Source organism: Nyctereutes procyonoides, unplaced genomic scaffold, assembly GCF_905146905.1.
Source record: "Nyctereutes procyonoides isolate TBG_1078 unplaced genomic scaffold, NYPRO_anot_genome, whole genome shotgun sequence".
Classification (NCBI taxonomy): domain Eukaryota; kingdom Metazoa; phylum Chordata; class Mammalia; order Carnivora; family Canidae; genus Nyctereutes; species Nyctereutes procyonoides.
The window spans coordinates 34,524,859-34,537,398 of record NW_026575120.1 but is presented as its reverse complement, the minus strand read 5'-3'; the positions used below and the strand labels follow the sequence as shown (position 1 = coordinate 34,537,398).

The window sequence follows — 12,540 nt, the reverse complement described above, 5'->3', positions numbered from 1 at the left end:
ATAGGAATGCTTTCTGCACTCGTATCTAAGTATCCCATATTTTAGTATTGGAGCATGACTTATGTATCTGTAGCAGGGAATTTTTTAAAAATCCAAATACACACATCACAGAGTAATAACAAAATAACACAGGGCAAATTTCTACATTGTAAATTGCATTTACCTTAAGGGTGCTGAAGAAGTGAGCTGCTTTGGTTTTAAGAGGCCCAAGATACCAGTACCTGAGAAAGATCAAGACAAAAATCTAATTAGAATCTTAAGAGAACTATCCACGTGATAGACACGGTTCATGTTGGACAACAGTACGTTCGAACCACACCTCGACTGTGGGTACTCTTCACAGTCACCTCTAGCGTGAGATGTGTACTATGAATTACACTCTACTCACAGTTCTGGTGGCCTGGGGATTATACTTTAGCAGAAAAAAGTGCAGTTAAATTTTGAATATGCATTTCAATGCTGTGTCAAACAGTGTGCAATTAGGTACACAGTGGATAGATCCTTGCAATTCATAAGAAATACATAATCAGCATCTCTCTCTCAATTTACAGGTACCACTGTAATACACACTTTCAACCACAGGATGTAGTAGAGAATACATTCAAAAGAGCAATGAGTAGAAGATGATGAAGCCACAATGAGATGCAGATGCCAGGTGATCTGGTGTGTGACTCACATGCTAAGTGACCAGACCCTATATATGTGTTCTCTCTCTTTCTCTGACACACACATACCTTATATATGATGTTCTCTCTCACACATACAAATAATTAAAATTTGTAAATCAGTGTAACTTCACATTACACATTTTATGTAGCTTTAAAATGGAAATGTTCAATCTGGGAATGAAGAGAGTCTGCTGCATATTGCTTAATACCTAAAAGCTAGCAGAGAGAGAAAGATGCCTACTAGGAATTAGAAAAGTGGCATAAAATAGATTCCTCTATCAAAATTTATCTGTCCCTTACCAGGCCATCTTAAGTGTTCTCTATTTGATTCTGATCAATATGCATTTATTTAGCACTTACTATGTATATGAAGGAAAGAGAAGAAAGAGTATAAAGTTCCTGCCTTTGAAGTCTTCTAATTTGAGAAAATAAAGCCAAAAAAAGTAATAGAAATCAATACACGACCATATGTATCGGTGTAAACCGATCACTATTTGTTGGTAAGGAGAGTCGAGGAGGGACAAGAAATCACTAAGGGCTGGAAATCATGGGAGCAGCCATGCCTGCATAATGAATGGCACAAGGGCAAAGTAAGGGTGTGGAATTTAGAAAGATGGTTTTGATTTAGACATGTGAAAGACGGAAAAGAAGTCATTCTAGGCAAGAGGAGTAGCAAAGGTACAAGAAACACTCAGAAAAGCAGTCACAGCAAAGACTTGAAAGTAAAGACACAGAACTATGGAATTAGGGTTGACAGATGACGGATAAAGTTGGGCCTTAAATGCCACAACACAGAGGTTAGATAGAATTCAATGAGCAATGTGGAGCCATCCTCATTATTATTAGGTCCATAGTGTGATGCTACTAATGAGGACCTTGATCATCTGATTTTTTTTCTAAGCTTATGTAATAATTTGCTTCATTTCCCAGCTAGCCAGAGAGAAAGGCCGTTTATTCCTAACTGGCCGTAGTTCCACTCATGTCTACCAACAGCACAGCTTGAAACTATGCTTGTAGCCCGAAGGCCAGCCAGATCATTTCATGCATGCCTATTGTTTCTCCCAAGGCACAGAGGGTGACTCGGTGGAGGGTCCCAGCTGAGGTGTTGCATAACCACCACCAAAATTTTTAAATTCATTGTTCAAAAATCAATCAAAACAGGAGCAGGTGTGTGAGATAGTACTAAAGGGGCTGATTTATGCTAATGCTCACTGTTGATTAACACATTTCAGAAAACAGTTTGTTTGCACCAGACTTTTTCAGGGAAAACTAAGCAATTCCTCTTGGTGAGGTGCTGGTATCGGAGATCACAGATAAAACAGAGAGTGATTAGTGGAATCAAGGTAATCATGGCCAATTTACAAATAACAACAATGTGAAACGCTCAACAATGTAATATAATACAGCAACATTTCTCTTTGACATTCCACTCTCCAGAACTCCACTGGCAGGAATAACAAAGTAATACATGTAAGAGAAATTTCTTTTTTTTTTTAATAAATTTATCTTTTATTGGTGTTCAATATACCAACATAATAGAATAACACCCAGTGCTCATCCCATCAAGTGCCAAGAGAAATTTCTATAAAGGAAGCATGGTAGGGAAGCCCAGGAGGGGAAAGGGGTTTTCTTGATAAAAAGTGGTGAGATTGATCATAATTCATTCAAACCATACTAAAATTATAAGTCCCATGTTAAGAAAAGGTAAAGAGAGAGCACAACCGAACTGATACGGAGTGAACCTCACGCAGCGTCTCCACCAATCCCACCTCAGGAAGCCTGTGTCTGCACCACCTTGGAGCAGAACACAGCACACCCAAATTCCAAGACAATAGTTTCATTCGGCACAATGAGCTCTTCAAAAAAGAAGTCCATTCCCGTGGAAGCCAGCCGCGGGTCTTTCGATCCGCTAGGCTTGCAACAAGAATGCCTCTCAAGGACAGTCTTCTGACCAGAACTGTAAAAGCTCCACAAGGGCTGGAGGCACCCCCATCAGTGCCACCCCAACAGGCTGCTGGACCCAGGCAATTTCAGCCTAGCATGAGCCTCACCTGTGCTCAGACGCAATGTCCAGAGACAGAGATGCAGTCTATACCGCTTCACTACCAAACAAGCAAGGAGGAAACCAGAATCTTCCCCAACCTTTCTGTGTCAGATCTAACCATCTACACATTTATTATTCATAAGTAATTCAACCTCCAGGCCCACCAGATTTCTTCCTAGATGATCACTGTATATTGAAACCTCAAAGACAGGAGCAGAAGAGTCTTTAAAAAATCATCCCACATCAGTACAATAATCCTTTACTTGCTAACTTTGACGCCAGCATCTCTGAAGGATCCCCATCGAAGGCCAGTCATTGCAAACACGGGCTGTTCCTTTTCTCCCTGGAAGTTAAATACATTCATTTTAAATTAATGATTACAGTAACTTGGAACTCTCTACAGGTGAACACCGAGCAAATGTTCATGGCCTACTTTTCATCAAACCAAATTCTAAAAAGGATGTTCAAAATCTCAGAAATTAACTGAGTAATCAGTAAAAGGACTTGAATAAACCATATTATAAAATGAAATTAATTTTTATATACTAGGCCTCATGAATTTGCTGGCAAGGGAACATATTATTATACTTCAGACTGTAAATTATGAAGTACCTAACTATGCTGGCTCTTCAACCAGCCAGAATTTCTTCTCTCTCACAGACTTGCCCAAGGCAAAGATAATTTAAGCCTGCATTCTCTTTAGAGGTCCAAGTGCTCTCAAGTAAAGAGAAGAATCCTGGTACTCTAGAATGTTTCGCCTGAATATCTAAAAAATACAGCCAGATATCTGTTGTAGCAAGTCAGAATAAAAAGCAATTCTGATTTAATCCAACCCTTTATGGCAAAATATTGCATATTACAATCAGTGAATTACTAATAAATCCATGAGTTAAGCAATATATAGAAAACATACACAATATGGTCTTTAAGAGTTTGTACTTCATGATGGACCTTCCTTAAAGTATAAATACATATATCAAGACTGTAAAAAGGCCCTTTACCCAGAGCTCAGAATTACAGCCAAAGCCCAAGGCTTTGCCCACATTCTAAACAGAGCTCCTGCATGCTAGACACAACTCCACAAAACTTGCTACAAGGGGACAGAATCAGCTCCATTTCCACGATGCCATCAGTACAGCCAGTATCAGCAGAAGATAAGGAAGTAGAAGAGAATCCTTGATGCTGTAAACTGTCGGTCTAGAGAAAGTATGTGAGGTCTTCTCAGGGAGGGAGTGTTTCCCCTCAATCCCACTTCAACCCTACTACACCAAAACCAAGTAAGGGATTTCTCGGAGAATCACACACTGGGAGGGGCAGCTTATAAAGCTTTTGGCCTCTCATTCTTTGGTGTCTATCTGTCCAAGCAGTAGGTGGGCTCTTCTGCCCTCTGTACCAGCTTACACATGGGAAAGGGAGCTACAGCCACAGATGGTCGGGCCCAGAGGTGACAGTGACATACCTCAGCCTCGCACAGCAAGGATACATTAGGCTCCTGGGAACCAAGGGGACATTGTGGAACATAGCAGGGCTCTGAGCCACCCCGATGGTAGAAAGCTTATCATTTTTTGTCATGGAATGATCATCGACAAATACATATCCTGTATTAGGGTGATTAAAAAAAAATCACCTATATAGTGATTTATTTTTTTTTTCTTTTTCTTTTTTTTAATTTTTATTTATTTATGATAGTCACAGAGAGAGAGAGGCAGAGACACAGGCAGAGGGAGAAGCAGGCTCCATGCACCGGGAGCCCGATGTGGGATTCGATCCCGGGTCTCCAGGATTGCGCCCTGGGCCAAAGGCAGGCGCCAAACCACTGTGCCACCCAGGGATCCCTATATAGTGATTTAAAAAAAAAAAAAAGATCTGCCCTCAAACAGCTCTGGGTGCGACATGGGTGTGCAGACACTGACAATGACAATACAATGCAGTAGATTTCCATAATAGAGAGAGGCACCAAGTATTAGGAAAGCACAAAGCAGGTGTGACTGCATGAGGTGTGGCGGGAGTAAAGGAGATGAATGGCAACGGAAATACAACATAAAGCGACACCTACATTAAATTTTAAAGAACAAGTTGCCTAGATTGAGGGAGACTGGGGAGAAGCATGGAGTGATAGAAAAGAGAGAAGTGCTGGTTTAGCCTCCGGGAGAGAAGCAACACTGAGTATGTAGTACCTACAGGCGGATTTCCCCAAAGGCTCCATAGGGGTTAGTAGGTGTCACAACTAATAAGAACAATGATGATGGTAGAGGGTCCCATGATCAAAGCTGAGAAATACCAAAATGCCTTGTTTTGAAACAAGTTAAGTTTACTGTGGTTCTTCTAAGAGTCTTTAATAGGCTACTGTACGTGATATACTTCCAAAAGGAGAAATACAGTTTCCCTGAATTGTTAACTGTGCAACCCTTCTCTGGGAGGCATTCTGCATAACTAATATTCCTCAGGAAAGGCAATCAAAAGCAGATAGTGTCACATGTAAGTCTTGGTTTTAGAACTCAAGACGTCCCAACTGGTGTTCTAAGAATGTTTTCTCACTTTTCTTTGGAAGATTTTAAGAAGATTTTGTTAAGATTAGCTGAAAAGCCTTGAAATGTCTCGGTGCCACTGATTTGGGGTACAGTTCCTAGCAAGGGGTAGGAAGGACTCTGGACAATAGGAAATGAGTGTACAAAGATCTAGAGAAGCCCAGCTAACAGCCAGATGGGTGTAGAGCCCTCGGGATTCAGAAGAGGCCTGAGGGTTGGTAACAAAGAGACTGGTCTTTGTTGGGGTGCACAAGAGAAATAAACAAAGGCAGATGGGTATAGTGGAAGCTGACAGACAAAACACCACTGGATGTTAAGGTGATAAAGGCCTGGGTGATAGAGTATCAGATGGACGGATCAGTGAACAAAAACAGATACAGAAAGACAGGCACACAGCCAGATCTTAACAGCAAAGGATATACTTTGTCCCAAATCAAAGGCCCCCTGGAAAGAGAAAATGGCCTAATGGTTTGCTAAAGAAAAAAAAAACTCAGAGAGCTGGTCAGAATAAAAGCTTAAGGGGCAGTTAAAACAATTCTGGTCAACTAGACAAGTACTAACCTAGGAATTTTAGGAATTCTAGGTGAAGACTTAGAAACAAAGAGGAATACAGAAGTTCTGAAGCAGCTCTCAGCATCATTCTGAGAGAACGATCAGTCAGGGTTTGAACAGAAGGAAGCTAGGAATACAGAAGAAAGGAGAGATTCTAACTTCCACCAGCAGCCCTATCCTCCTCTTCAGGTTCTGGGTTGGCAGGTTTTAAGAGTCCAACTGCAGGAGCAAAAAGAAAGAACTAGAAAGACTTTGATAAGTCTTTCCAGTAGTTACTTTAAAGTCAAGTACTAGGCTTTGTAGATGTCTATATAGGAAAAGGCCCTTTAGAAATCATGGGATAGTGCCAAGTGATGCCACCTGGACAAAACAGTCAAGTCAAAAAGCAATGGACCATAAGACAGGAAATCTAGATTCTACTTCTGTCTCCAGCATGACGAGCCAGATAACCAGCTCATTCCTTTTTTTTTTTTTTTTTAACTCTGTCAAATGAAGATACTAATACACATCTTGTCCGCTTAAGCTGGAACTCCAAGTGAGATATGAACACACACGGACACTGTAAAAAATCTAAATATAAAGCAATATTATAGTCCCCAAGGACTATTTCTTTGGAGACTCTTCAGTTATATATGTTTAATTGGGTTTGGGCTTGTTTTTTAAAAGAAGTGGAATCAAGTATCAGGCTTAACTATAATCCTCCTTGCCCCACTCCCATATTCTGAAACAATTTCCAGAAATAAGGAAGAAAGAGAAGACAAATTCAGCTTAGCTGGGTGCCTCAGAAACCACAGTGGAGGTCGCTGTACTATGTTTTCTAGGAATTAATTTTAAAAGTTTTGTGCTTCTTGGGCTGTGTCATCAATACACAGGGCCTGTGGCAAATTTGATACTGGTTTCATCAATTCACAAAATCAGTACATTCAAAAGAAAAAAAAAGAGGAGACAAGGCTTTTAAATACAAGCAGAGCCAACAATTCCCAATTAAATCCTAATTACTCTGGAATGTATTACTTCTCGCACACTTATAAGCAGCAGTAAATCACCTAGTTATTAGGAGATATAGCCTGACACCTTCTTTGGTAATAACATTTTAATATAATATTTCCACAGATGCCAATCTGTGCTGCCTTCCTGGGGGTAGAATTTCTTTCCCCCAGCCCTTCTATTTTGTAAGAAGGACTTAGATTTATTATTCACTAAAGAATTAAATGCGACTGAAATAACTTTTATCATGACCAGTGATGTCACGGTGGAGAGTTCAGACATCACCGCGTAAAGAACAAAGGAAAACTGGCTGTAGGCACATGGGTTTGCCAATTATAAATATGCACCTGGCCAATGCTATATAGCTAACAGCAATATTTTAGGACTCAGGTTTGGAATTGTGACATAGTGTGAAACCTTCTTTCATAGGTGTTAGGAAACTTGAAACTTTAGAGAATATAAAGCATTCAGAGCCTCTAAAGGACCACGTGAATGTAGCTGATACATTTTAAGACCAAATCTGAGCAAATGACATGGGGCTCACATTCATAGAATTGTTTGGCGTTATGGTTTAGCCTTCTGAGGAATCTGCCCTTTTGTGGTGGGGAAAGGGGGAGAAGTGATGGAGGAGGAACAGGTACCTAACTACTGCCCAGTGAGAATTTTTCTTAGAATTAAATTCTTTTTAAAGAGAGGGTTCCAATCAGGAATCAGGAATGGCTACTGGGTCTTCTTCCCTCCAAAATTTTCCCTTTGGAAAAATGCCCAACCAAGAAATTCTTTAATGTACAACGAACACCATTTATATCTCTCAACTATATTCACCAGCTACAAACATGTTTGCCTATTGGCTTTATCTGTGTGCGCATTTTGTAGTTTTGTTAAATCATTTGCAAATAAATGGAAGACTTCAGGGTCCTCACCCTTAAGTATTTCAACATGCATCTCCTAAGAACAATGACAGACATAAACATAATACTGTGGTGACTCACAAGAAATCTAACATTGACATATATCCCATACAGTCCATATTAAATATCTGATTGTTCCCATAATACCTTTTATGGTCTTGTTTTTTATTTTTCTAACCCAGGATTTTGTACTGGATTTAACTATATTGCTATGGTTTCCCTAATCTTGAACAGACTATCTTCTCTTGGATTTCAGGACACTGACATTTTTGAAGAGGCCAGACCAACTGTTGTTTTTAGAATGTCCCGCAATTTGGATTTGCTAGACTTTTTTCTCATTACTAGTTTCCGTTAGATTCAGAGAAGTGAATGTTTGGGGCAAGGAACCACATAGGTGATGGTGTATCCTTCTCAGTAGATCACATCAGGAGGCAGATAGTGTCTGTCTGTCCCACTATTGGTGATGCTAGGTTTGAGCACTTGGTTAAGGTGGTGTATCCTGGTCCTCTCTATCACACAGGTACATTTTCCTCTTTGTAATCATTCGGTAATTGGTGATGCCTTAATATTATGTCAATATATATTCCCCAACAACCTTCCCTATTCAATGGTTTTAGCATCCACTGATGATCTCTATCTGAATCAATTATTTCATCAGCGATTACAAAATAATAACTATCATTCCTTCAGTATTGACAAGTTGTAAATTCTCTAATATTAAGCTATAGGCTCATAAATTCATTTTTATTTCCTATATTATAATCCATTAGCATTATTATTCTTTTTGATGTTCAAACTGTCCCAAAATTGGCCAGATGGATACCATCAGGCTAACTCCTATGTCTTTTCATGTTGACACTAGTTTTTGAGTAGCTCTTGGCTTTGTCCTTGCCTTGCCTCTGAAAGTCATCTCTTCACCGAGTCCTAGTAACTTTTCTATTTTATTTTATTTTATTTTATTTTATTTTATTTATTTATTTATTTATTTATTTATTTATTTATTTATTTATTTATTTTCCTAGTAACTTTTATTAGGGAACAGTATTTAGAAAACAAAATCTGAGTGCCAGGTATGCTCATTGCTGTAGGGTGTCATTGCTTTAAAGCCCTTTTAGTGGGTATAGCCAGCAAATTTTTTTTTAAAACGATACATGAGTTCATCTACAAATCAATAAAATGTTAGACTATCCAATAGAAAAATGGAAGTTCTGCTCACATTTAGGATGTAGGAACTTACAAAGAATACTGTTCCCACTTGAAAAATGAGAAAAAGCCAGATAACCTACAAAATCAACATTTTTCTTGAGCCCATCAGAGAGCTGTAAGACAGCCACGTAACCTGAATTCTAAAGACCCATCTTCCAAAGGACAGATGGGACATGAGAAAGGTTTCACCTTTAGCAGAGCATAAGAGCAAGAGATAGCCACCATGCAAACAGGTTAAAGTGAAACCCATCACTGTCCCAGGCAGCTTTGTATTATTAGCTTTTTTAATATTCCAAACCACTATATGAGATAGAGAAATGATGTAGTCCAAAAGTAATCAATGGAAGAACTAAAAATAGTGACACAACTATACTGAGAGGAGACACGGAGAATTCTTATTTATAACAAAGAAGTCAAGAGATAAAGCCTAAAACTGATAAATCAAAAAGCAATTTCATAGACTATTGATCAACTGTACACCTGAAAATGGTTATGATGGTACCCTTTAGGTTTTTTTTTGGGGGGGGGGGTGGAACACAGTTTTAAAAAGGAGCATCAGAAGCATATTAACTAGTGATAAAAACTAAAATAAACAGGTAAAATGATTTTTCTCTGGGAGTTATGCTTGGGATAGGAAAGGATATTACTTTCATTGTAACCCCATTTGAACTGCTACATCTTATTTTAACTCATGTGTACATTACTTTGTGAATTTTGTCAAACTCTGAAAAAAAGACTTTACCTTGATCTGCAAGACATCAAGTGGAATGGTCTCTCCTTTCACAATGGCAAGTGTGGCATCTGTAATATGTCTAAAAGACAAAGGGAAGTAATGATCATGTGTGGAAAAACAAGCGATCTCTCCCCCAACACATTCTCTCTCAATCTCTCTCTCTCTCTCTCCTGCCCAGAGTACTAACAGTCAGGTGAGGGAAAAAGATATATTCCCTCAAAATACTCCAAGACAAATGAATATAAAAGAATTACCAAAACAAATATAGTGGAAGGCTTTGGCAAAGATAAATTTATATAAGGTGCCCATCATTTGCTTACTTCACAGTTATTGAAACTCTACTATTGTGTCTGGCTCTTATTACTGGAAAATATGATACTTGGTGTGTATATATATATATACACACACACACACACACCCCATCTTTTCATTCCAAGAAATTCAACCATTTGAAAAAATTTGTTTCTTTTTACTCTATAACCTAAAGGGTAACTAAAGGATAGGATCTGAGCTATCTCAGCAATATATAATGTAGAACCCAAGGATGACAAGGATGTAATTTTAATTGCTGATTCTTTTGTGCACAGACACAAGACTATTCCTATCTACATTCTAATCATCAGTTGAAAAGTCTACAGGTAAGAAAGGTTTGTACCATTGACAACCATTCAGAGCAAGGGAAACTATGCTAGCTTAAAAGCCGTTCTAGGGTTCACAGTCTAATTAGATCCCAGATCAGACATACATTAATATACAACATAGAGTCAGCCAAAGAAATATTAAATCAACAAGTGGCCAGACAATATTTGCTCCTGCCGCAGAAAGAATGAGTCAACCCACATCAAACACTTTCCTTGCCCAGCCTGTCTCTCCCTCCTGTCACTTTACTGTCTCTTTGCATGGCTGGCTATTCTCACCCTTCAGATCTTGGCTGAAATGTCACCATTCACCAGAACCAGCCTATAGGCCTTCCCTATTACCAATCTGTGTTCATTTTACTTCAGCAAAGATCACAATTTATAATACACGTTTTTTAATTTACATCTTTATCATCTGCCTCCTGCAAGACTGAAAGCTCCACAAGGTTAGTAATAATGTACATCTACTATTGACCAACAGAAAACCTAACACCTAGCACAGAGCATGCTATGTAAAAGGCAATCAATATTTGATGAATTAATGATTTTATTCTATAAAATTCCAAGCATATAAAAATACCTAGAGAGGGATGCCTGGGTAGCTCAGTGGTTGAGCGTCTGCCTTTGGCTCAGGGTTTGACTTTGCGGTCCTGGGATCGGTCCGCATTGGGCTCCCTGCAGGGGGCCTGCTTCTCCCTCTGCCTAGGTCTCTGCCTCTCTGTTTCTCTCATGAATAAATAACTACAATCTTTAAAAAAAAAAAAAAAAACCTAGAGAACAGTATCATGAATTCTTGTGTATTCCTCATCCAGTACCAACAAGTATCAATGCATAGCTGATCTTACTGCTTTTTATATACTCTCACTCACTTCTCCCAAACTGTAGTGAAACAAATCCCAGATATCTTAACACTTTATCCATAGATATTCCTTTATGTATCTCTAAAACACACAATCCTTTATTCCTAAAAGACATATTCCTAAAACACAAAATGACACTTTTTTAAAAAAACATGTCATTATCATATCTAAAACATTTTAATAATTCTTTATATCAACATACATTTAGTCAGTGTCGAAATTTCCCCAATTAACTCATATTTTTTCAATTCCTCTATTCAAATCTGGATTTAAATAAGATCTACTTGTTGCAATGGGCTTATATGTCAAGTCTTTTCTGACCTACGGATTCCCTTTCCTTTTCTTTTCCCTACTTGTTAAAGAAATGTGTTGTCTCACTGTGTTGCTGAGGGTCTGGATTTTACTGATTGCATTCCCATGGTATTAACATATGTCTCCATTCCCTGCATTTCCTAAAAACCTCTATCTGGTTCAGTTTGGTGTGTTTGGCAAAAATATTCCAGAGGCAGTGGTATGCACTTCTATCAGGGAGTACATAAAATCTGTTTGTCTCTTTTTGTGATAGTATCAACCGTTGATAATCAATAGCTAGATTTATAAGTTAACAAAGTTGCAAAATGGTGATCTTTTAAATTATTGCTCCTTCTAATTTATTAATCTGGTCCACAAAGAGAAACATTCCCTCATCAACGATTTGGGTACCATAAAATAGAGGTGGTACAAGAAAAATCAGAATAAATGATTTATTAATAAATAATGATTTTTTAACTTCATCAATTTTCAAAATCATAAGCTGATATCTCAGTAACCTCTGAAAAGGACCATTGAGTTTTTCACCTTTATTTCTGAAGATCATTACGAACTCACAGATAGCTTTAAAAATATTTGCTAGGTTTCAATGCATTATAGTTATTAGCCTTACTGATATTCAAATTGTCCCAAATAAATGAACTGCAAGGGTGGAAGACAACGATCAGTAGATAATCAGAATGAATGATGAGAAAGAGTAGCCAACAAAGGTCCATCTCAATGTCAACCAAGTTGAAGAACTAACAGTTCCTCCCTAGTACCTATTCACACAAGTAGAATTATCTATGTTTGAAAAAATTAGCTTAATATTTTAACTTCTTTTTCAAAGTTAGTTTGAGATATAATTTTTAAAGATTTTATGTATTTATTCATGAGACACACAGACAGAAAGGCAGAGGCAGAGGGAGAAGCAGGCTCCCTCCTGACAACACAAGGCTTAATCCCAGGACCCTGGGATCATGACCTGAGCCAAAGGCAGACACTCAACCACTGAGCCACTCAGGCATGCCAAGATATAATTTATAAATAGGAAATTTCATCCTTTTAGGTACACTGTTCTACAAATTTTGACAAATGCCTTCCATCATGTAACCATGACCATGA

The 12,540-nt window shown here is 38.3% G+C and overlaps 1 protein-coding gene across 2 annotated transcripts in view; it reads right to left on the bottom strand.

The window, feature by feature from the left end:
• AGK (acylglycerol kinase) overlaps window positions 1-12,540 on the bottom strand; it is a 75,804-nt gene that overhangs the window by 15,411 nt on the left and 47,853 nt on the right. For both annotated transcript variants that reach the window (XM_055335326.1, XM_055335327.1), the window contains exons 9-11: window positions 9,639-9,708; window positions 2,976-3,055; window positions 164-221 (exon numbers count right to left, since the gene is read on the bottom strand). In XM_055335326.1, coding sequence (XP_055191301.1) covers window positions 164-221; window positions 2,976-3,055; window positions 9,639-9,708 — 208 coding nt within the window. The remainder of the gene's footprint in view (window positions 1-163; window positions 222-2,975; window positions 3,056-9,638; window positions 9,709-12,540) is intronic.